This window comes from Zonotrichia albicollis, chromosome 5 (assembly GCF_047830755.1).
Source record: "Zonotrichia albicollis isolate bZonAlb1 chromosome 5, bZonAlb1.hap1, whole genome shotgun sequence".
NCBI lineage: Eukaryota > Metazoa > Chordata > Aves > Passeriformes > Passerellidae > Zonotrichia > Zonotrichia albicollis.
The window spans coordinates 64,542,908-64,567,319 of record NC_133823.1 but is presented as its reverse complement, the minus strand read 5'-3'; the positions used below and the strand labels follow the sequence as shown (position 1 = coordinate 64,567,319).

Below are 24,412 nucleotides of genomic sequence, written 5' to 3'. Positions count from 1 at the left end.
CAGCCACATCTGACACCTAAAAATGCCCCTGTAGTGAATATTGGCAAGCAACAGCCCTGAAGCATTAGAAAAATTCTTCACGGAGAGAACTGTGTAATATGTGTGCATTGGAGATCCATACAGACAGTAGAGCAGATGGCCCAGAAGGATCCATGGCACTTATTTATTAATTTGGTCTTGAAACCATGAGCCCAGAGAGCACTGGGGAGGAGAAAGTGCAAAGCAGAACAGACCAGGCTGACTCACTGAGGTTCTGCCCTGAGCTGGCTGTCTTGAGGGGACCACTGTGACTCCTCTCTGAGCAAGTTCATGCTCTCACACAGACACTCCTTGACTCAGCTCAGTCTTCTCACTGGAAATCACCCTGCAGACACTGCAGCTGCCTGCTCTGTGTCACTCCTGGCCTTCCATAATGCTGCTTTTTCCTTACAGGATCAAATAACCGCTTGGAGCATTGTGCTGCTGAGCACATTTCACCAAGAATAAATTCATTTATATACTGACTTCATCAAATTCTTATCCTTCTCCTAAGTGTCCGATTGTATGGATCACATTTTTCTTCTCATTCAGATACTCAAGGCCCAAATTCTTAGGGTCTAGAGCTGATGGTGGCATTTATATGTCCCCTCCAGGGCAGAGGCGGTGGCATTTCAGCAGCATTGGAGGAAATAATAGAGTCTCTAATTTGAAGGGCCAAACCCTCTTTCATGCTTGGCTCACCCATTTACCAAACTATGCTAGGCTTAGTGGGAATTAAGGGGGCTAAACTTTCATTTGATTGTCGAGCACATCTGAATGTCTTTCTGGCATAGAGGGGCTTTGGAAAAACGAATCCAGATAAGAGGGCCATGGAACGTGATGGAGTATCAAACCACTATCTGATTTGGACTATGAGCTCTGCCTGTGCCTGTGTAAGGCAATATAAACAAGTCAATAGCTGTTTGGGAGATGCTGAAATTCTGGAAAGATTCTTCTCTGTGCAGTTTTTTGGAAGGTGTGTCTTCTAATTTGGAATTTGATCCGTCTGAAACTGTCATTCTCAGCCCCATGGGCAAAACCTTGATCCTAGCCAGTGCACATGTCCTTACAAGTGAAGAATCTGAACGCACTGGGAATGCAGAGTCAGCCTCTGAGTTGATGCTGCCCTAGCTTTTAAGAAGCACGCAGGAAACCGCAGGATGCTGGCTGACAGAGCCCATCTCCAACAAGAGGATGGTCAGTCAGCTAAAGAGCTGCAGAGTGTCTGTAGGACTGTTACCTGGAAGCAGTGCTCGCCCGGGTCTGTGCACAGCGCACAGGTTCTAACCAGTGCAGGAGCAGACACAGTTTCAGGCATGAAATGCTATGCCTGAGGTGCTGCAGAAACACGAACCGAGCCGAGAATGGCCGACTCTAACAGGTGAAGCAATGAGCTGTGGGTTCAGTGCTGTGTCTCCACAGCCCTGCAGAGTGCACATAGAATGAAGGCTACTCCTCACACCCTTCCAGTACATCAGAAATGTGTTTGCTCATAGCCCACCTTACTCCCTTTACCTGCAGAGGCCCAAATAACTCCTCCCCTGCTTGATAGGCTCCTCGATGTATAATCCTCTCCTGATGGCAGAGGTGGGCACCAGAGCTGGCAGGGGGAGCAGAGTGGGACTGTGCTATGGGTGCTGCCACAGCTGAGGACAGGGTTGGGCCTGGCAAGACAAGCCAGCTTTTTGTAGGGGACTGGAAAACACAGCAAAGGCTGAGGATACAGCTGCTCTTTCTGGCGTTGTCACTGCACTGACAAGAATCACAGCCAGTGACCTCTTTATCAGATATTTTGAGACCTGACAACTGTTGTAGCTTCGGGCGGTTCTCTAATGCTGCTTCTTGTGCCAATTGCAGAGTCAGACCTGGGATATGGTGAATGTTTTAAGGTGCAGGTGAAGCCATTTGGATTTACTTCCTTAGGGAAATCTCCTGGATTTGGAAGTTGCCTGCTATCAGAGGCCTGAAGTTATAGGCTGTACTGTGTGGAGTATATGGCTGGTAGCTACAAAATCCACAGGTAATCCATGGCATGACCTGTCAGCAGAGAATTCAGTCTGTCTGTGTTTTCCAGCTGATTCGTCAACTTAAAGCTCACTTCTTCTCACAGTATTCAAGTCCTCTGATAACACAGCAAAAGATCAAAATAAGAGGTGAATAACCATTATGCTGTTACACAGAACATCATCTGCACCGCAAATAACACAACAGACTTTCTTGAGAACCCCATCCTTGAAGACCCTCCTGTGCTGTCTCTGACAGTCAGGACTTGTTTACACACAGTTGTCTGTCATTGCAAAAGGAGGAGGAAGAGAGGAAAGAGCAACTTTTGGCTTAGGTGGTGCCCTTGACGAGGTGTCACTGGGTCTGTGACGAGCGAGCAAGCTGGGCACAGAGGGACTGCGACTCTGATGGTGCCACTGAGGTCCCTGCACTGGCACCATCCCTCATCCCACCATGCCAGCAGTAAAAGCAAGCAAGCCACCATTGCTACATTTAACACTTGTACATTTTTATTTAGTTAAATCAGCCATTGTACACATTGCAGCTATGTATTGTTAGTGTTGTATCTTTTTAATTTTTAACTAATACATGCCCTCATAGATATATTCAATTAGTGTTATCACCATGGGAACAAGATGCTGATTCGTCAACTTAAAATTCACTTCTTCTCACAGTATTCAAGTTCTCTGATAACACAGCAAAAAATCAAAATAAGAGGTGAATAACCATTATGCTGTTACACAGAACATCATCTGCACCGCAAATAACACAACAGAAATGCATTTCTTGAGAACCCCATCCTTGAAGACCCTCCTGTGCTGTCTCTGACAGTCAGGAAGCCATGATGCACTGTGAGATGTTTCATCAGGGGTCTCATTCGATTTGGCTGCCAAAACACTTTTTTTCTTTAAGTTTCTTTTCTTGCCTGCCCAAAAAGTGTCAGCATGGCACCTATTGGCTCTGCCCACGGGAAGCCAGAACTCCAGAGGTGTTTCCATGCTTTTGGCATTATTACCTTAATGAGGAAGTGCCCTTGTTCTGAGCACTGAGTGAGTCATTAAAAAAAAAACCAAAACCGAAGAACCCTATAATTGTAGAAGGCCAGATAAGCTTGGACAAAGGATTGCTCCTAGAAGAGAGGGTTGGTTTTACTCTGGTGCTAAGTCTACTATTAAAAAAATGAGATAGCTGTTTAAAAGCATTAAGTTGGTATGTTTGTGTGTATGCGTGTTATGCTAAAACCCTACAGAGCTTCCTTCACTAAATAGAACACCCAAAACATCAGATCCTTACGTTCCCTGTGTGGAAAATAAAAGTGCAGACATGCTAATGTGGTTTTCAGAGGGTCAATTTAGAAATATATATATATAATATATAGTTACATAACAAAATATGAACAGAAACCGGCTGCTGAGGATTGTGAGCACTTGTTCTTTAAAAAACACTTAGAAGATAAAAACTGCTCGCTCAGTGCTAAGAGGGCCAAGAAGCTGACATGGTTCTAGGAGGGTTTGGTTTTGACCTTCAAATGCCACATGCGTGTATCGGCTAAGAGGCAATCTCGATAAAACACGGTGAATTAATTATTCTCCTTGTATAGTGGGTAAGTCTTTGTCCTGTAGTTATCTACAGTGCAGTGGCCAGCAGGAAGCACCCCCAGTCGGTTGGTGAGGTCGGCTAAGCAGTGATGGAAACGGGAAACTACCGGAGTTAGGATTGTTTAATACACCCTGCCACAGGTCCAGATCTATAGGCTTGAATACCATATGTGAACATGCTGCAGGTAGAGCTGCTAGCAACTTGGGTACCTAGTGGGGAAGTTTTTCTTTCTTTTTCTTTTGGAAATGTTGCAGTGGCTGTGTGAAGGTGACTGCACAATTAATGGCCACAGTCAGCTGTGATTCACGTGAACAGCTGCTTTTTGCCTGACTCGCACAGCCTTTGCCTGGACCGGATCTCTAAACAGTAACTCTTAGTACTCGGTAGCTCTGCAGCGCTTCCTCCTGGGCCAGTCAGCGTCTGTGGTCCGGGTGGTGCCATTCCGTGATCTGCTGCCATTCCGCAGGGTCACTGCACCTCACAACCCACGATGCCCATGGGCAGTGAGTGTTCTGCAGTCTCGTGAGTTCAAATACTCTGCTATTTACAGTTTACACGTCAACTCCTTTGTACGGTGCATGTACACAGTCAGTGGAAGGAAGAGGCCTGTCGATGAAGTCTGCTTGGCAAGGGCCGTGTCGGTAAGCGAGCGCCAGAGCAAAGGGACAGGGACAAGTGGTGACGCTGACAGGGCGCCAGCATGGCGGATAAATCATCCTGCCTGAAGGATGCTATCTTTGGTCACAAATTAGCTTACAGGGTGAGAAATCATAACAGCACAAAACGCAACTTGGGATGGGGAGAAATGAATTCACTGCAGCTGCAGAGGTAGGAGCGGCAGTGACGGCTCTGCTACCCAGGGATGGCGATGGCAGCCTATGGGAGGGGTCACGTGGCGCTGTGCAGGGGCGGCAGCTTCTCACTTGGCCTCCTGTGTCCAGTCCTCTTGGCAGAAGTGCCTAAGAAGCTGCTGGAGGTCATGCTGGAGGTCATCCCTGGGGAGCGCTTCTGGGGTGTCTTCCAGCTCTTCTATGTGAACATGTTTTCCATAGCGGTCCTTCATCACAGTCCTCTTCTGTGTGCTGGCTTTACTTAGTATTGTCCTGGAAAAAAAAAAAAAATGAGATCTGACTTAGAAACGTCACAGTTCTGGAGGTCTGAGAGAATCGTGGTTTTCAGGCTTTTCCAAGGCAAAGTTACACATGCTGGAGATAAGGCACAGCAAGGTGTAATTATGATGCAATAGTCAACTCCTATGGATTTTTATCCTTTTTATTTTATATATTCTCTGTATTCTTTACACAGGTGTTTGTAGCCTATTATTATAACCTAGCTTCAGTATTTTCTTTGGCAGAAAGAAAAAACAAATTCCAGGACCCCTATGCTATCTTGGTATTCCTTAGAAACCAAGGTTGAAATCAGATCTTTGAGATATCTTTTTATCAACAGAGCTGAGTCCTCATCCAAGGAGGGGTGGATTTAGAAGGTACTAGAGCTGGGGCATTACTTCTCTGGGTGTGCTTTTAGTTGGGGACTCTTGTCAGGTATAGTAATTTGCAAAATCAATAAAAATTTTACATGCATCATGCAGGATGTGCATCCTCAGCATTTTCCAGCTGAGGATCCCTATATAAAGGTACCCCTGATTACCACCCTGTGTCTGCCTCTTATTTCTAGAACTAGAGAGAAAGGCATCCAAGTGCATGGAGAACGGGTGGGTGGGTGGATGGGTGGATGGATGGATGGATGGATGGATGGATGGATGGAGAGTTAGAGCATGATTAGATGCATGTATGGAGACTGGATGACGAATGAGGAATAGATGTACGGAGAGTTGGATGATGATTGAAAGGATGTATGGAGAGTGGATGATGAATGAGGAACGAAGGTTGGATGGATGGAGGGTGGATGATGAATGGAGAGTGCATGATGATATTTATTGATCTCTAGCTATTCTCCAGCCATCCATTCATTCTCCATTCAATTAGAACTATGCTACTTTGCTAAACTTAGAAACTGTAGAAAATAAAGCCCAGCCTTTGTACTAACCCCTGTACCCCTGTTGCATGCAAAGTGCTTTATTTCAGTGTTCTGTATGCCATTGCCACTGCCAGGTTAGTCGTTGCTTTAGTACCACTGCAAATAAAGCTTAGCAGGCACTCACTGCAATCCACTCCTGTGATTGGGTTAATTTGTTTGCAGTAATACTTCATCAGCTTGCCAAGCCAAACCTTTTAATTACTGATCCATCATCTTTCTTGATTTCTTTCTCTACCAAAGCAGGGACTTGCACTGTCATGTGGTGACCTGTATAGCTCAAAGCCTCCAACGAAAACATAAACCTTAAATTAAAACACCCCCAAAACACCTGGAACTCTTCCCACCTTAGTCCTTCATACTCACACAGCCCAATGCTGAGAAAATGCTGAACAGGCACCTGTAAGAAGCACCTGCATCCTTTCAAGCATCCCTCCCTCCTGCGGACACATGGCATACAGTGTCTCCTAGGGGGCAGTTTCATTTCAGTAATGATTGTACCAAAGCATGTCGCAGTAGTGGCTCCAGACATGGATTTACTGAGACAGTAGCTGGGTGCTAAGTGCTCCTTCCCAAGCAGTCTCTTTGAATTTTTACCAGACAGGTCATGCCCCCTTGTTTGGCCTCTGTGAGAAAAAGGGGACCAGGCTGCTGGTCTGGATTCCTGGTCACAAAACCTAAAAATGCATATCCACGTCACCTATTGCTGCAATGCTTTTATCTATTTATCTGTTTTTAAGTATTTATTTCAACTTCTAAGACATGCTAATAAAGGGGACGAGAGACAGGATGGAGGGGAGGAACACATCCATGTACCCAGGATGGGGGCTTAACTGTAGCCACTTCTACAATAACCTCCACTGTGATAACACAGGAATGAACTTTAACTGCACTCACACCCAAGACTTCTAAGAATGTCACACAAAGCCTCCATGATGTTTTCTTTTAGTCTTAGCAAGTGCCTTTGCTAATTCTGCAATGCCAGCTTTCACTACACATTGTTTATAGATGCATATTTTTGTAACACTGCTGAGTATAAGAAAGAGTTACCCTCAGCTTAGGACTGCTGGGCCACCGGCTGTGGTCCTTTCAGGAGAACAGACTCTGTCCCTGGGGTTGTGGCCACACTTGCTGTACTGCTGTAATATATAAAAGTTGTTTTTACCTTTTCAAAGTCCTCTTTGGCTGATGGAAGATCAGAAGCCAGGCTGGCATCCCCCAGGTGTTTCTCTGTCCTCTCTCCATGCACTACAGTGGTCTTTATGACCTTGCTGACTTTCCGGCCCTCCACTGGTTCGGACTGGAATTTGGAGGCACTAGAGAGAATGGCAGGTTCAGACAGGGTCACCTGCAAGGTTAGAAAACACAAGTGAGATGGAGATGAATTCCACACTTCATGATGTGCACTAGCCAAATTAACTGCTGTGTCTAGGGGCTCCACAGGGTAAAGTGTAGATCTGCTAAGGCCAGCTTACTGGAAAGAAAAAGGAAAAAAGGGGGAAAAAGGAAAATAGAAAACAGGAAAAAAGAAAAAAGAACAAAAGAATAGGAAAAAAGAATAAAGAAAATAAAACATGAAAAAGAGGAAAAAATAAAAAATAAAAAATAAAAAGGAAGTAATGTAAAAAGAAAATAGGAAAAAAGGAAAAAGGTAAATAGAAGAAGGAAAACAAAAAGAAGTTAAACAAGCAAAGAAAACAGGACAAAAGCAAAATATTAAAAAAGGAAGAATAAAAAATAAAAAAATGAAAAGAGGGGAAAAGAAAAAGGAAAAATAGGAAAAAAAAAAGAAAAATTAAAAAAGGGAAAAGAGTAAAAAAGGAAAAAAATACATAAAAAATTTTTAAAAAAGAAAACAGAAAATAGAAAAAAGGGGGAAAAAAATCAAGGCTTTTCTTTCTTGTTACTTTACTCCTAAATAATTACTTCTAATGAGTAATTCCTGCAAGCAAAAGTATCCGTGATGTTTTTTACAATTCCAATAACTGCTTGCTGCACCTTGCTTTTGGCCCAGCACTGTTGAAAGCACACCCACTGCCAGCTTCTGGCCCTTCCTCACAACTTGGTTGTGCTGATCCAATTGCCTGTAGGGCCAGACAGTGAAGTACAGCAGGAAGGCACTTACCTTTTCAGACTGTATGTAATTACCTGGCTCTAAAACAGTTTTTCTTTAAATCACAGATCTTTTTAGCCTCTTCAAAGCAAGAACAGACCAGCAAGGTAAACTTACTGCAGCTATGGGGTTCTAGGACTGAGTGGCAGAATGAGCACGCTGATCTGCAGTGGTTAGGAACCCTGCTGGGGTGGTGCTGCTCTGTGCCACGGCAGGCAAAGCACACCCTACCTCTGAGTGCTCACTGTCACTCTTCAGCACAACTCGCTTCACCACTTTGGAATAACCATCTCCCTCTTGCACAGGGACAGGGGCTTGCGGTGCTCCCTGCATTAGCACTTCCTCTTTTTCCAGGCCATCTGGAGCAACGTACCGCCGGATGATCTTCCGAGTCACCTGAAGGAATGGAGTTTAGTCCCCAAAGATGTAGCAGTAAAATATTCCTCTTTGTTCTACTCATTTGAGTAGCATTCGTCAAAATGCTACTCAAAGGGCATTCTGTCCTGCTGACAAAGAACCTGGGTAGATGGTCCTGTGGGTTCTGTGTTCTATTCCTCATCTCCTACTCAAGAGACTCATCTGGTGCTAAAGCTCTCGAGGCACTGGCTGGCCAAAGCAAGAAGAGAATTAAAGGGTCAAGATGTGAAATTGCTCAGGAGAATGGGTGTGCATCCCTCTGCAGATGACCCAAAACTCTGCGTGGCACAGTTCAAGGCACAGACCTGTCTGTAAGATCTGTCACACTCGCCTCTGTGCAATGAGACCAAGGAATCTTTGGCTGGGGTGGTTATTATTCTACCAGGAATTAAACAGGTTCCAGAGACAATCCAGCTGAAGGGGTGTGATGTCTTCCCAGAAGACAGAAGATGGGGTTTGCCACCATCCCAGCTCAGCCAAGTCCTAGACCTGGAGCACCAAGTTGTCAGATAAAGAAAAGAGCACAGAAGTTCCCCTTTCACTTTCATGCTGTGCAGAATTTGTTCTTCTAAGCATGATCTGATTTTGAAGATCTAGACTCTGGGTTTATCTGACTTTTACAGACCCAGCCTTCCATTGCTTTCATCAAGACAAGCAAACAAACAAACATCTCAGATAAGACTGCAGTGGAGTGGATTTTTTGGTGGGGTTTTAAAAAAAGAAATAAACAACTTCTTCCTAAAATATGTGGATCTATGCAGAATTTTCCTTGGCTTTAAATGAAAGTTAAAATACATCCTGTTAGGTTGTACACTGTAACAGAACAATTTTGAGAATCTACATTATTGTTCAAACTTTGGTATCTCTCATGAGATGAAATTCTCATTCCTTCCACTCTCTACTCTTCAAATCATGCTCCTTCATAGCAGAAAGTCTGGCATTTCTGTAGATGTTTTTTTCTTCCTTTTACAGGGAAGAAAGAAGCTAGCAGGGGGCAGAACTGACAATACCTTCTTTACCACTGTGTGGCCATGTTCATCTGTGTACTGCTCTTCTGTGACTGTTTCTGGTGGCATTTCAGGCATACTATCAGCCTGTATGACAAAGAACAAAGCTCTGTGAAGCAAGGTCTTCATGTGGGTCTTGAAATAAGTCACTTCAACATCAGTTAATTGGTTAGGGAATGGAAAAAACCCAGCAATGTTAGGGAAAAAAAACTATTCTGCAAATAAATCCTTAGAAAGACATGCACAGAAAAGTGATGCCACAGCATCACAAAGATAAACTATATTGTTATAACAGCCTTGTTGTTTTCAGGGCTGACAAGCCTTCATCTTATCTTCCTCTTACCGAGGCATCTAGGGAGTTTAGAAAGGGGTTAGCAGTGTTACTGTAATCATAAGGTTTATCCAGTGGAGATGCATTATTTGGGAGCATCCCAGCTTGAGGTGCAACACAAACTCAGGCCTAAGGCAGCACAGGCATATTCATTGCAGTCATCGAACACTCGGTACCTGAATGATCACCCGGCGCCGAATGACTCTGGTAGTGACCATCTCGTCCTCATCTGAGCTGAGCTCCAGCCCACCTAACTCCTCTGCTAACTCCTAGGGGAAGCATGGAAGCAAGATCTGTATGTGGCACTAGCAGTGGCTACAGCTTCTGTCTTCCTACACCAGCTCTGCAATTCCTACATTTTGCATATGCTTGGTGGGTTAATTACACAGAAAAATATACAAAAGCCTTTTAATCCTGAGGGGGAAGTACAGAGGGCAGGGTACAGACAGCAGGACTGAACAGTTTTGACAAGAGGACAGTGTAGCAGTAGCCTCAGAAAGATCAGGAAAAATTAGTAACAAATGCTGAACTTGTCTATCCTGCATAAGGAAGAATTAAAAGTTTAAACAAACACCTTGGATGGCAAAGAGAGGCTGGAAAGAATCCACTGGGAAATAGCTGTAGTATAAAAATATAAAAGGGAAAATAAATAAGGGGAGGTGGTGGTACCTGCTGCTGTTGTTGTTGCACTTCAGTGAAAGAATCAGAAGGAAAAAGCAGTGCATTATTTTGAGGACAGCTGTCGTCCAGCTGTACTGAGCCCTGCTGTAGATACCCTTTCAATCATCTGACACACTTGAAATTCCACCTTTCCCTGAGATCCCAGAGGCAGAGCTCTGAAACCCTTCATTCTAGAGGTGATACTTTTGGTCCCATAGTAGCCAAGAGAGAAGGCCTTGTTTCTAACAAATACAAAGGTGAAACAATTTCTGCTTCAGTACAGCTGCGCCTTCTCTTCTCTAACTTGGCTTATAAAGCTAATTTCCTACCCAAGGATGCCTTCTCCTTTTCTTCCACTTAGAACGGGCAAAGCAAGCTGTTTATTCTGAAATCTTCATCTGCCAGGAAACTTGAGTTCTCCACTAAAAGTCATATGGTTTCTTTCTTTCCTTCTCTGAATGCTGCCGTGGAGTCCCTTGTCTCACACAACCTAAGACCTACCCTGTACAGTTTTTGATATCCTCTTCACTCTTCTGTCTCTGTATCTCTTTACTTCCTGTGTGCTACACAAACACCATTCTTCCAGTACATCCTTAGTACTCTGCAATGCGCAGCTGCTGTCTCTTTTCTGTCTCACCGACTTTAGAGACCCTTCACACCATTTCTGATGCTGCTCTGGGCTAGCCTTTTCTTTCTTTATGAGCTTTACTGGTATCAACTTTGTTAGCATTACATCTGTTTTGGTTTGTTTCTGCCCCTGTTACTGACACTCTCTCAGGCACAGATGGAACTGTCACAGTTCAAAGGACAAAGAAAGGTAGAGCAGAACAAGAATTAGCAGCCTAGACTTTGGGATCTGGGGTTTGCTTCAACTTTGAAAACTTCAGGAGGAAAGCTTTTACCTGAACCTTTAAACCACAGAGGGAAGGAGGAAAAACTCAGCGCCAGATGCAAATTAATCACAAATATTCTCATCTTAAAGAATCAGCGAGTCATAACAATAAGTTTATTGCATCGATTATATTGAGGCAAAGTTGTTGACTTACCTTTTCTAAAGATTCCTCTTCAAAGCCCCTTCCAGACTTCTCCATTTGCTCCTCAGTGGACTCCACAATCACGAGACTAGATCTCCTTGGAGAGAGGCTTTCCTGGTGGAGCTGGGGGTCCTCAGGCTCTTGGATGATGGGGGAGTCCCCTCTCTGCACTGGGGAGGGAGGCTGAGGGGGGCCTCTCTGAGCCTCTCCCTTGGCCGTGCTTGAGTGCGCAGATTTTTCGCTCGCTGTTTTTCCAGCTCCCACAGACTGCTCTGTTCCTGGAGTTGTGGCACTGTGAATTACAGGTCCAAGTGAGTTATTACTGTGCAGTGCTTCATAATTTCCAGCAATGGAACATTAGGCAGTGACTTCATATTGTTATGTTGTCTGTTGTTTGGCAAAGTCTAGAAATAACTGATGTTCCTTGACAGGAACTACAGAGCAGTCTGTCCGGGAATGCCACCCATCTTCCTGAGCAAATCTCCAAATGGATATCCAACCCTTCCATGCAAGTCTGCAAAACCTGGTATTTGTAAAGTATTTCAGAGAGCTTTGTGCCCTCACATCTCTACATACTACCATTTAGGGTTTTTTTGTGGGAGAGCCTGGATTGCTAGAGAAGGATGTGAGGCACCTACAACACTGAGCACAAGCTGTGCAGCTGCAAAGTGGAAAAAACAACTTTCATGTAGAATTCTGGAGCTTTAGCAAGCAGAAATTTAGTAGAGGTTCAGGTTTTCTTTGTAATGGCATTTTTATGGTTGAGCCTGATTCGTGGTTAATCACTGCCCCAAGTTAGTTGAACTTACTATTATATTAGTTACTATGTAACATATTTATAAAAGAAATACATCTAATTCCAGCAAATGTACATTCAATATTGTATATTTCCTCTTGGAGCATGTTCCTTACATGTTCCTATTTAAATCTACCCTGATTTTCCACCTAGTTAAAATCAGACCTGCAGTGTAGTGAAATTTCCCTGTCTTCATTACTCTCATGTAGTGTTGGCACTATTGTCTCAAAGTATTCTCTGTTCCTCAAAGAAATTAATTTCCTGATACAAATCCTTAGGGAGCATTGGTATTTTTGCCTAACACTGCAACAGAAGATTTCCTAGATGGTATTTTCTCCCACAATCTCTCCCAGCACATCCTGAGCAAAGGAATCCCCCTAAGTCCATTTGGTGGACTCAGCTGTCCTTTGAGTGCTGGGAGCTGCATCTCCACATCAAAGCTAATCACCTCCAGGAAAATCACATCTTTGAGTAGGGATTCTTGGTATTTTGCTGGCTTATTAATACCTGACTCTACCCTGCAAAGAGGTCTCAGCATGGGCACATAATCAGGGAAGCTGTGGAGAAATAAACATGATCTATTTCAAATTCCATTCCAAACAACACCAACCCCACTGACAGCCCCACCTCAGAATTCAAGTTTTTGCTGCACAGGTCTTCTATGTGTACTCTATCATGTGTTATTCCTGTAAGTACTTGTGTCTTGCCTCTGTAACACTTTGTTTCTGCTCCTTTGGCCATCTGAAATGCACTTTTAGAAGTCCAGCTCTTAAGAGGTAGTTACGAGTTTTGTAAGTAATGATTAAATTGAAAAAAAATTGCCTCCATTGAAAAAGCCATCCAGAATCTGAAGAAAGATTTTGATTACTTTCATTAATATGTCATCCCTTGTCATCCAAGACATGAGTACTGAACATATACATAAAACCCCCTTCACTTCTCTACTAACCTGAATTTCTTTTCTATGTACCAGACACAGTTATTGCTGTGTGCTCACAGTGACAGACTGACTTTCTCCCCTCAGCCTTAAGGCTTCCTCCTCATGGATTAAAAAGTGAAAACCACAATTGGAGGAAAATTCTAGTGTGTTTGTAAGTTTCAAAGGCAACTGTAAAATCCTCTCATTACACAGAGAAAAGAGAACCTGTTCCCTATGGCTTCATCCTGCTCTTTTGGCACTTACAAATATTCCTGTTGTGAAGCAGATGGTTTCCCTGGCACATCTTGGGGTTTCCCTGAGAATTCAGCTTCTACTTGTTCCTTGTGTGCTTGCCTCAGAAGCTCAGCCATGGACACTTCGGCCTCGCTCCTGGGAGTACTGTCCTGGAATGGGGAATAACTGACAGACACGTCTTCCTCGGAGACCAGAGGGGGGTGCTCGGTTGGCTCGCCATCCTTAGATGGTCTCTGCTGCTCCTGCTTGTGTCTCGAGCTGTACACTTCCTCTTGCAGTGCTGAAAACCCTTGCCAAGACAGAGAGATGAGAAATATCCTTACAAGTCTGACCAGAATGCAGAGGTCCTTCCCGTCCTCCGTGTGCATTGGAAATCCCCAGACACAATACATGACCTGAAGTTCCTGAACACCTTGAGTGGGGGGGCACCTGGCCTCTAGGAGTAGCCCAAGGCATGCCAGATTGCCACTACTATAGCCAGATTTGGACAGAAACAGGCAAAATAACATTTACCCAGGAATTTACCTCAATTTACCCAGATTTTAGTGACTTTTCTCTCCATATCCGTTATTTATCTGCTTCTGGAAAAATTAACTGTACAAAAAAAGATGAAAACGCTTCATAGAGGGCTAGGTGGAAGAAGCAGCTCATTTATGTACCATAGTCACTGGAAACCTAGCGAATCTGAAGAACAGAGAAACTGGGGGGAAATTAAAAAGCTTGTACTGAATTTGAGCAGGACAGAGAGGTTAATATTCTAAAACTACTTGGCTGTGATATGAGAATGCTAATCATAACAAACAGTCCTCTAGTCCTACATTCTCTTCAAGACTGGGACTTTTGCAGCTGTCTAATATGCTTCAGTATTGAGTTAGGCACCCAAAAGTGTCACTTCTGGAAAAGAGGATCTTAAACCAAATAATTTGGAGGTGTTTCTTTAGTTTGCAACCACTGGATCTAATCCACTGAACTTTCAAACTTAAGAAATGCAATAGCATCCTAACAGAATTACAATATCCTGGATGCTCAAATCCAAAAGGATTTTCTATCAAAGCACAGAGTAGTTTCCATTTTTAATATCTTGGTCAAATTCTAACGCAACCTTCTGAACTTTCATGAAAGCACTTGTATAAGCAAAAAGCTAAACCCCAAGGTAAACTGGGCAAATGTTGCTGGCCACAGTGTTTACTTCTGAAGAAAGCTCAGGTCTTCTACCCAGTGAAATGTGACCCTTGTGATGCTGTGCTTGCATCCATCTACACTGTCCATGTCTTCAAAATGGGATTCCAGTGGTCTGTCATGAGAGCAGACAGATAAGCCTGGACCAACACTTCAGAGCAGAGTGCTGCTTGGAGAGGTACCTAGGCAGTTTGGGTCAGGAGCCACTTACCTTCACTGTGGTCCAAAGCCAAGGACTGCTCCGTGTCCGCGTAGGTGCGCGTGCTGTGGCCCTGCACGGGCTCTATGCCGCTGGTCTCCATCAGGTGAACAATGTCCATGCGGTTGATTTTTGTGAGACATTGGGTCAGGTTGGTATCTGTGCCATTGGAAGGACACCATGAAGCTCAGTTAAGAATCAAGCACACTCCCTCCCTTCTCCATAGGAAGGACATATACAGGAGACTGCCCGGTGTCATATATAAATTATAGATACATTTAGAAGCAATGCTATATAAAATCTAAAAAGAACCAAGTGGCAGCCTATAAAAACTAGCACTTTGGGTTTTTTCCTTTTAACAAATTTGTTGAGTTAATGTGTTATACAGACAAGACTAGAAACAACATTGAGTACAATCCATGGTCATCCTTTCTGTAGCCTAAATTTTCCCCAAATTTTCTTTGTGATTACAACACACCTGTCACCTCAGCTAGCAGACTGGAGACAGTTACACACAATAATGAGACAAACCTGTTGCATGTTTGCCATCCCTTTCAAGCCAGTATTTGAGGAGTGCATGGCTTTGGTCTTGAAGAGAATTGGGATTTTCAATTCGGATCTGGTGAATTTGCTCCTCTGTGAAGTCCAGTTCTCTTGCTAGCTCTGAAAAAGAAATCCATCTCTCTAAAGAGGTCTGCTAATACCACTACTACTCCCCTGGTCTAACTTCATTCAAAGAAAAGTAAAAGTCTGTGAAGTACAGTTTAATCCCAAAACCTGACAAAACATTTTCACCTCGTTCCATGTTACTTTCACTTGTCCCCGCTACCATTTGCTGCCTCAAGTCTATTAAATGCACCATATTAAAGTGACTGTTTGGAGCAGGTTCCTTTGGTATCCATTTAGGACTCTTGGTATCCCAAACAAAATAAGCTTCTGAAATATTTTTCTAAAATATCTTTAGCTAATCAGAAAATCATCCAAAATAAACATGAGAGGAGTGTGGACCATTCCCCTCCTTTCTCTCTGGAGCAGAAAGTGTGCACTTTACCTGTCCAGCTGAATCCAAGATGATCCGCAATGTGGGCCAGTCTTTCCTCTGTCCTTTCCTGATCATCCTGTTCATCTAAAGGTCAAAGAGAGCTGGAAGTTGCCTTTTGCAAGTTAAAAAACATTTCCATAGGAGGGAGAGCCCAAGAAGGGAAAGCACTGCTTTTTCCTAGCTGCTGTGCCTAAATGCGGACAGGCTGCGTAACTCAAGTGAAGCTTGTAAATCCCTAGGTTCAAAATGAAACCTGGTTTTTCGAAAAGCATAGGACTATCTAGTTTTTCTATTTGGAAATCAGATGTTCATGTGAAAACCTAATCTAGGACTGAAGCACCTACTATGCCTATTTTGGCCGGGCACTTTACTCAAAAACATCTTTGTAAAGTTCAGCTGAAGACTTTGACTAAGTCAAGAGCCATAGTTTTCCATGCCTCCTTAGTAAATGCCAGGTTGAAGAATTCATCGGCACCAGTGCTTCTGATCATGTTCTTTGTGTTGTAAGGCAAGTTTAGCTCAAACAGTCCATACAGCATGTCAGATTATGGTCTGTATTTGAGAGACTGTTAATTTTAGTGTCTTTGACCCTTTGGACGGGGAGTGAGACAAAATACCAACATTGAAGGCAAGGAAAAATCAGATGGTCATTCGTCAGTCCTCATTCACTTCACTAGAGGTGAGAACGACAGCTCCTCCCATCCCCAAAGCTAATTTTAGGATGGTGGAATTTGAATTTTGATTTTCCCTGAATGCACATGTGAACTGTGACACCTCTGAATCAGGAAATTGCTTAGGGTTCGAGATATGCACGTGTCATTCCGGCTCCTGATTTCCATTAGGGCTACTCACTACTAGCACACAAGTAGGTGAGAGGAAAACCAAGCACCAGAGAATGTGTACTAAAAGAGTTACTGGTGACTCAGAGTTTTCCTCAGACACAGACTGTCAACAAAAAGGAACATAAAATGTTTCATTATTTAAAACTCCTGCAGATCTCATTGTGTACCAACTCAAAAGTCTATAAATTTGCCTGTCTCACTTTCAGTTGATGCCTAAGCATTTCATTATTAGTAGAAGTTAATAGCTAGTAGGGTTAATAGGGCCAGGGAAAGTCAAAAGCCAAAACGTGCATGACCTAAGCAATCAGTTTAATGACAAAACCATACATATTTCTAGAAGTGTTTTTGCTTATTAAGATAACACTTCTTATAAGCATTTATGGTTTGCAATCTTGAGATCGTTTCACAGACAAGAACACAGACACAAGACAAAAAAAACCAAATACAGCTCACAAGGGAAAAAAAAAGCACAACTAATCACCAAAAGCTGAAAAGAAAATGCCACACGCATTACACCAGCGCACAAACGCACACACACACCCCAAAGAAAACAAAGAACAAAAGAGTTTAATTCATGACATGCGTCGCACAGGGAATCCCAGTCGTTGGCAAATACCTTCAGCACGGTCATGGACATTTTCATCAGGGATACGTTCAATCTGAGTCTCTACAGACTCATCCCAAATGGGTCTGATGTCAAAGATGTCTTCAGGAACTGACTGCTGATTCTCACTGGATGGCACATTTTCAATAACTGAAACTTCTAGGGCACTACTGCTTTCATCATCTGAAACTAATTCTTGTTCTCTCTCTGACTGCGTGAGTCTTTCCACTAATTTAGACGCTTCATCACTAATTTCTTCAAAAAACTCTATGGAGTTTTTGTAAAGATCAAAAAAATTGTCCTTACTCTCTTTTGTGGGACTAAAAGCACTGTGGGAGCCTGTAGCGCTTCTGCTTTTAACTGGCAATCGTGAAGAAAATACCTTCGATCTTGCTGTTGTTGCCTCATCTGAGTCTAGCTCAAACTTCATCTCACTCTCCCTCTCCCTGGCCTCAGCCTCTGCCTCAGCATAACTCCTAGCTTTGATGGAACGTTTGGTCTTTGTGTCCACGGGACTGGTGGCATCAGATTCCGATTTACTGCGGCTGTCTGGCTTTGCGGGGACTGCACTCGTCATGTCGAGCACTTTGGGTGACTCTGGCTTGCGGACGGACGTGTCCGCGTGTGAGTGTTGTGGTTCAGCTTTTGGGAAAGCGGATTTCACAGGAATTTTAGACTTTGGTTTTGCTTGGTCATCTTTTCCTTCACACTGCGAACTGTCCAGGAAGTCATCTGGGAAAAGGCTCTCATTTTCCGATTGTTGCGAGGATTGCAATGCGGCAGCAGCTGTTCTTACAGGGATTTTGGATTTGCTTTCACAAGAAGGCACACTCTCCATTAGAGCAGTGGGGATTTCAATCACAGATCTCTGTTCCTCTGGGGAAGAGTCTGGGGACTCCTCACCCTGTTCAGAACTAACCAATCGAGTGACTTTAGAAAAATCTAATTCATCTTCTACCGCACACTGCTCGGGAGAGATGGGGCAAGGCACCTGACTGCTATCAACTGTGTCAGTCTCCATTCTGGAGAGGGGCTCAGCTTCAGAGGCAGCAATTTCTTTCTTTGGTGATTTTGAAGAAGCTGAAATACCCATTTTAATTGGAATTCTGGATTTAAGATCTGCTTTTGCAGTGCCTGTGCTGGCACCTTCACCCATCATTTCTTCAGATCTATCACTAGACTCAGGTGATGGGGGTGAGTATCTCAATGCATCTTGTTCTTGTATATCTGACTCCTCTGACTCTGACGGTGCAAATGGGTCCACTGACCCCTTCAGCTTTGAAGATTCCACCTCTGCTGCTTCTTTCACTTCTTCACATAAAGAAACTTCTTCCTGAGGCTCCTGCCCCACCTGGAAGAAGTGAAAGCTTTCATCTGGGTAGTTTCTTTTGGTCATGTCAATGGCTCCACTTCTAGTCATCTCAAACAACTTGCCTTCCTGAAAAAGAAAAGGATTTTGTTCACTGAGTGGTGTCCCTTCTTCGGTGGGTGTCCTGGCTGGTGTCGTGTCAGGGGTTGTGCCTTGGGATCGCCTGTCTACCATCAACCCAAATATCTTCTGTTCCTCTTCTTTCACCCGAGCTTCAAAAGCTTCATCGTCTTCACGTATTTCACTCCACATGTCAGAATCCACATCGGTTCTGGTGATGACAACCTGGCCCACAAATTTCTCTGTTTCATCTCTTATATCCTCAATGGCAGATTCAGATATTTTTGTTGATTCTGAGGTTGGAGACCCTTGTGATACTGTCTGAAATTCATTCTCTGGTTTGGGCTCTATTTCCATGTACACTTCCTCTGAAGAGCAATATTCACTGCCCATGTCTCTGCTAAGTAGAACTTCACCAGTCTGATCTTTCTCTTCTGCAATAGAATAGGTTTTCCTAGATAGCAGACTTCTACCAGATCCTACTTCACTTTCAGTGTCAATGAAGAAATGTCCAGAAGACACATTTTCGTAAGGGCTCACTATATATGGAGCACTACCATCCGCAGCATCTGCTGCACAGCTGTCGAGTTCCCCTGCGTCAGTGGTTAGGGATGAATGCTCTGGCAAGGGCTCCTCAGCATGAGCAGCCCTGTGAGATGTCTCACAACCTGTATCTGTTTTTCCCAAATCCCTTGCCGAAGCACAATGGTCAGTGGTGTAACCTTCGGCCAGTTTGCCATCGCATGGGACAGAGTACTCGGTGGTACTGTGTCCATGAGAAAGACCATCTGCCTCTTCTGACACAGCTTCCATAGAAATGAGATCACTGCGTGGTAACAGGGCCGCGGGCTTGACACCTTTGTCAGTAGCATCACACTGCCCCATTGTTAGTGAAGACTCAGTGTGAACCTCTTCTTGACAACTGCCACCGACAGAGTGACAGGGAGTACACCCAGATCGTGTGACCGGGCCGTCGGGACTGATCATCTCACAGTCACCTGTACCATCACAACATTTGGATTCTGCACTTTCTGCTGATGCACAACCGTTGGAAGGACAAGTGCCCATGGAAGGCTTACAGCTGTGCCCAAGGATAAGCAGCTCCTCTTTGTCACCTTTGCCCGGTGCTTTAACCTCACCTATCCCGACAGAGCATGGCTGGGAATCAATGGGTTGGAAACCTGCTTCGTCAGGGCTAGAGCTGGAGTCAATACTAGGTGGTAATGGTGAGGGAGGCTGCACTCGGATCACAGGCTCCGTTAAGAGGCCAGAGTCGGCTTCCTTTTTGAGCCGAGTCAATTCTGGCTCGCTTTCTGAAGAGGAAGAATTCTTTCTAGATTCGGCAGCAGGTGTCACCACCGTGGGTATGCCTTTTTCTACTACAGTAGTCTGCTCTGATGCTTCAGCCTCCCGTGAGGCTTCTGAATTGGCAACCACAGAAGATTCATCTTGTTTACAACTCCTTTTATAATCTCTCTTCTGTTTTGCTTCTTGCTCCAATTCATCAAACATTTTTATTTTGGTCACCATTTTAAACATCTCTTCTTCAGGGGTGAATCTCTTCTTTGGTTCACTTTCCGAATCGTCCTCTGGTTCTTCGTTGACTTCAGGGATGGTGGCTGACTTTGGTATGTCTGCCATTTTAGGTGTGATTTCATAGCTAATTTCTTCTGAACTAGGAGTTTCAGGGGAAACAGGGCTTTTCCCTGAACTCTCCATGAGGGATGTTTGCTCCAGACTGTCATCATCGGCACTTCCCTCAGGGTCACGGAGAATCCTGGAACGCACCGATGCCAGCTCTGGGCAGGCTTCTGCTTTGCTATGAGCAGATGGAAGAAGACCCTGCCCCAAAATACAAGCCTTCACTGTTGGTTCTACGGGGCTGCTTTCAAGGGAATCGCGGCAGGGGGACTCTTTCATAGGACTGGGCTCCAAAGAGTCGGGAGTTTTGTGTGATGAGTTATCTTCTAGCACTGGGCTTGCTTCCAGGGAGTCTTTATGACTTATAGTCAAAGAGTCATCTGCAACTGGGCTAAAGCCTTCACTATCATGGCTAGCAAGTGCAAGTTCCAGTTTCTGGGGACTTCTAACTGTAAGACGGCGTTCACAGGCTACATCTTTTTCTTTCTCTAAAGCAGTGTCATGTGTTTCAGAAGACTTAGTGAAATGTGCAGTGGCTCTGGATTCTTTATCCCTGCTAATATCTTTCACAATGGAAGCTGAGCTACTTTCTTTAAGTTTATCAGCCTCTTCTTCAGAGGCTGGAGGTACATGCTCTTCTGATAAATGGTCAGAATGAGACTCACAAGTCTCAGTAGCAGCATCTAGCTGCCTCTCGGTAATACCTTTTTCATCTTCCTTTGAGGAGACTTCCTTCGTAGAACACGTTTCTGCTGTTGTGTGTACTTGAGCTGCTCCTTTAGCGTCTTCAATTTGCCCATCAGTTTTCTTTGGTGAGAATGAAAGGCTCTCTGGGCTCGTTTCGGGAGTCTCTGCCAGACCCTCATGCTTGTAACTTTCCTCTGAGCTGATCTGAGGGGTTCCATCAAGTAGGCTGCCTGGAGAGTCAGCCACACCTTCATGTTTAAGGCTCTCTGAGCTCCCATCGAGAGCAGCACTTTGCAGAGAAAGAGCAGGAAGGAATCCATCTTTCCCATACTCTGTGGGAAAAGCAGCACCAAAAGGACTGGTCAGTACTTGCTCCAAGTTAACCTCTCCCTCCTCTGTCACTGAGAGATGTCGGAACTGTTGGTATTTGTCATTATCCTCCAGTTCTTCTTTAATGACATCAGAAAAGTCTGTTGAGGTTTTCCTGTCAGGGCTGATCTGGAAGTCAAGATCCCCCTGATCATCAGAAGTCCTGCCTTTCCCAGCCGCCGTTTCTTTGGCACTTTCAGCAATCATTACCGGAGGGAGAGTTTGGGTTGGCTTTTTGCTGCTCTGCTCTTTTACTTGGTCTTTGCCACTAGCTTTTTTGGCAGTTTCGATGGTGGAAACTTGAGTTTTTCCTTTCTTTGATTGTGGCTCTTTCTCTGCTTTTGACCCCAAGCTTGGTTTGTCCTTCTGTTTGTCTGTCTTGAGATTTGACACTCGCTTAGTTTCACTCTGCAAAGGAATTGTTTTCTTGCGGGGAGTTTCCTTCTCAGGGGCCTGTTGCTTCTGCTTGACAGATTTGTGTTCAAAGAGTCCAGAAATATTCTTGGATGGGTCTTGCCCTGACTGGAAGGCTTTCATTAGTTCCCGAACTGACATGGTCTCTTCAAGTCTCTCTGTCTTAGAAGAAGGTGAGACAGGCGGCTGGGCTTTTTGTGCTACTGGCTTTTTGACTTGCACTGATTTTTTAGGCGCCTTTTCAGCAGGGCCTTCTTTTGCCTGAACTCTGACAGGCAGTTTTGAGCGTACTTTTTGCTCATCTTCCACTCGTTTCTGAAGAGCTTTCACTTTATCCTTTATTGAGCCAATGGGAGTTTCCTCAATAACAGGGGACACAGCTTTAGGCTCCGGAGTGCCTGTCACCTTTAGGCCAGGCTCCCCAGCCGGTGCCTCATCTGCAGTGAGCTTAGGCAGTCTCAGTTTCTCTCCGCTGCTGTGTACCTTGCCTTCCTTCGGCTTTGGCTTTTCTCGTAGTTTTGGCCTAAGGGGCTTTTTAACTTCCGAGGCTGCCTTCTGTTGCTCCTGCGAGGTTGGTTTCCCAGTTTTTGGAGATTCTTTTCCTTTTTTTTCAGAATCCTTACTTACTGCTACAGCTTTGATTTTCTCTTCTACTACCTCCTTTTGTAAGGCCTGTGGCTGTCCCTCATGAAGAGAAACGTCTGTTTTCAAATCCTCTGCCAGGTAATCCACCGCTCCTGTCATGTCCAGCTCCCCTTTTTTTGTTGTCCCTTTGTCTACCCCGACTTCTCCGTGGCTCGGCTCTGTGACTTCTGATGGAGCATTTCTCCTGGCCTCTTCAATTTCTTCATCACTGACAATGATCCATTCTTCTTCTAGGGGTTCTTGTCTGGAAAGGGACTTCTGCAAAACATGTTCTTCTCTGGTGTAGGATCCGCCTCTCAGAATTTCATTTACTTTTTCTAAGTCCTCTTTCACTCTTTCAACTATTTCAAAAGGTTCTCCTGGCTCTTCTTCAGCGGACTTTTCGAGATCTTTCACCTTAATGGAGCCTGATTTATCAGAAGGGTCACTTGTCAGGATGGCAGTCATTTTGATCAGATCTTGTTTCATCTCAGAAACTTCAGACAACAGGTCTGGACTGGCTAGTACAGGGACTTCATTAACCAGATGGCTTTTCAGGACAGATGTTTCTGTAGATTCTGTCTCGTCATCTTTGATGCGAATGAAAAACATTGAAAGTAAAATGGAAATCAAAAATAGAGATTGGAAAATGTAATCAGGACTGAAAATGACAGTCTTTGGCTGTAGTGGTGGGAAGGTCAACAAAATGGGCTGGGAATGGTGGATCCACAAGATCTGAGGGTACAAGAGCAAAGCAAAGCTAACAGGAGGTGGGAAAAAAAACTGAAAAGGAAAATGGCAGGAAATAACTTGCTTCACTTTATCTCTAGAGCACAACCACACATACAGTATCAAAGCTGGAACAAACCAAACCAGGACACCACTAAAAAAAACCCAAAACAACAACAACAAAATTTCAAATCAAAACCAGAAGAAACACAGTGAAGTTACACAAAGAGAGGCATCTCAAGATTGTTCAGATGTTACAGATCAATGTTCAAATAAAAAGAAAAACAAGAAAAAAAGGGGAAAGCATTAGAACTGATTCAAAGTCGATTTCCTCTAAGAGAAAGCCAGTGTTAGCAAACTGTCAGAATAACATTGGGTTAACAGTTTTGTTTTTCTTAATGACCAAAATAAAAAGCAAAAAGTAATTCTGCAGTAATCTGAAATAGGATCAAATATGTGGAGATCTGAATCAGCTGCAAACCGGCATTTCATCTAAGGGGATTTCACACCTACACAATGAAACAAACAGGCTTTTGTTTTAAGAGGCATGGTCCTTTCCTTGGAACATCCTCATTGACAACTAATGAACTGACTGAGGAAAGAGAAGACAGAGAAGAAAAGGAGAGATAATAAGAAAAAACTGTGAATCAACTTAGAAGTGATTTCAGAGTTTTAAAAAATGTAATGTATGGCAACCCAAAGTCACAGACAGTCACACTAGACACATACATACAATTCATGTAAGGCAAGTTATTTCCATGCAAAGCAAAGGTGTTGCAAATGCTGCTGGGTATGTAGCTTCGGTTATAAACAAGAGCTCTAAAAATTATTCATAAAAATTAAAGGTACATGAAAATACTGTAAACATACTGTGGTGAAATATTTGTCTAATCTGGCAATCAATATACAGGAAGGTGGCTGCAGATAATTCCCATTATGCCATAACTGTCTGTTGGTAGTATTTCATTTCAGCAAGGACTAGCAGAAAATGGATATTGAACAGAACAAAACACTGGAGAACTGAAGCAAGTTACAAACAGAACACAATACTTAGGAATCACAGATGGACATTTTCCCTTTAAAGGTAGCATGTCACATGGAACTGCACATTTCAGCACCCCAGCGAAAGTCAAAGAACTAATGCAAATAAAGAGACCTTAAGCAACACATAATTAGCTGTCTTTATTTGTAAAAAAGATCCATTTTGCTACGCTGTTCTCCTGAGTGTAACGAACATTAAATATTTGTGCTGCATATTAATTAGAGCCAGATTGCTGCAGGGTATTGTGGTGCTGAAAATGTGGTCTTTTGGTGCTGCTGCTTTACAATGAATGGTCTGGTGCATGCTGAAATGCCAGCCAGTAATTTTGTAAATTTGTAACATGTACTTTCATAAATATCAAATGTATGACTCTTTCACTGGCCAATAATTGAGTTAATCAGCCTGAAGCAATGCAACTCCA

At 43.8% G+C, this 24,412-nt stretch overlaps 1 protein-coding gene across 32 annotated transcripts in view; it reads right to left on the bottom strand.

Moving 5' to 3' along the window:
- Positions 1-3,800: 3,800 nt before the first annotated feature.
- ANK2 (ankyrin 2) overlaps positions 3,801-24,412 on the bottom strand; it is a 180,130-nt gene continuing 159,518 nt past the window's right edge. For 22 of the 32 annotated variants that reach the window (XM_074541927.1, XM_074541934.1, XM_074541925.1 and 19 more), the window contains 11 exons: positions 15,620-15,694; positions 15,100-15,231; positions 14,581-14,727; positions 13,200-13,479; positions 11,233-11,512; positions 9,703-9,795; positions 9,199-9,282; positions 8,003-8,167; positions 6,824-7,006; positions 5,853-5,944; positions 3,801-4,724 (listed from right to left, as the gene is read on the bottom strand). In XM_074541927.1, coding sequence (XP_074398028.1) covers positions 4,541-4,724; positions 5,853-5,944; positions 6,824-7,006; positions 8,003-8,167; positions 9,199-9,282; positions 9,703-9,795; positions 11,233-11,512; positions 13,200-13,479; positions 14,581-14,727; positions 15,100-15,231; positions 15,620-15,694 — 1,715 coding nt within the window. In that variant the 3' untranslated portion in view covers positions 3,801-4,540. Of the gene's footprint in view, positions 4,725-5,852; positions 5,945-6,823; positions 7,007-8,002; positions 8,168-9,198; positions 9,283-9,702; positions 9,796-11,232; positions 11,513-13,199; positions 13,480-14,580; positions 14,728-15,099; positions 15,232-15,619; positions 15,695-17,068; positions 22,811-24,412 lie in introns of all 32 variants that reach the window. The other 10 variants (XM_074541909.1, XM_074541911.1, XM_074541915.1 and 7 more) reach the window with 1 other exon arrangement.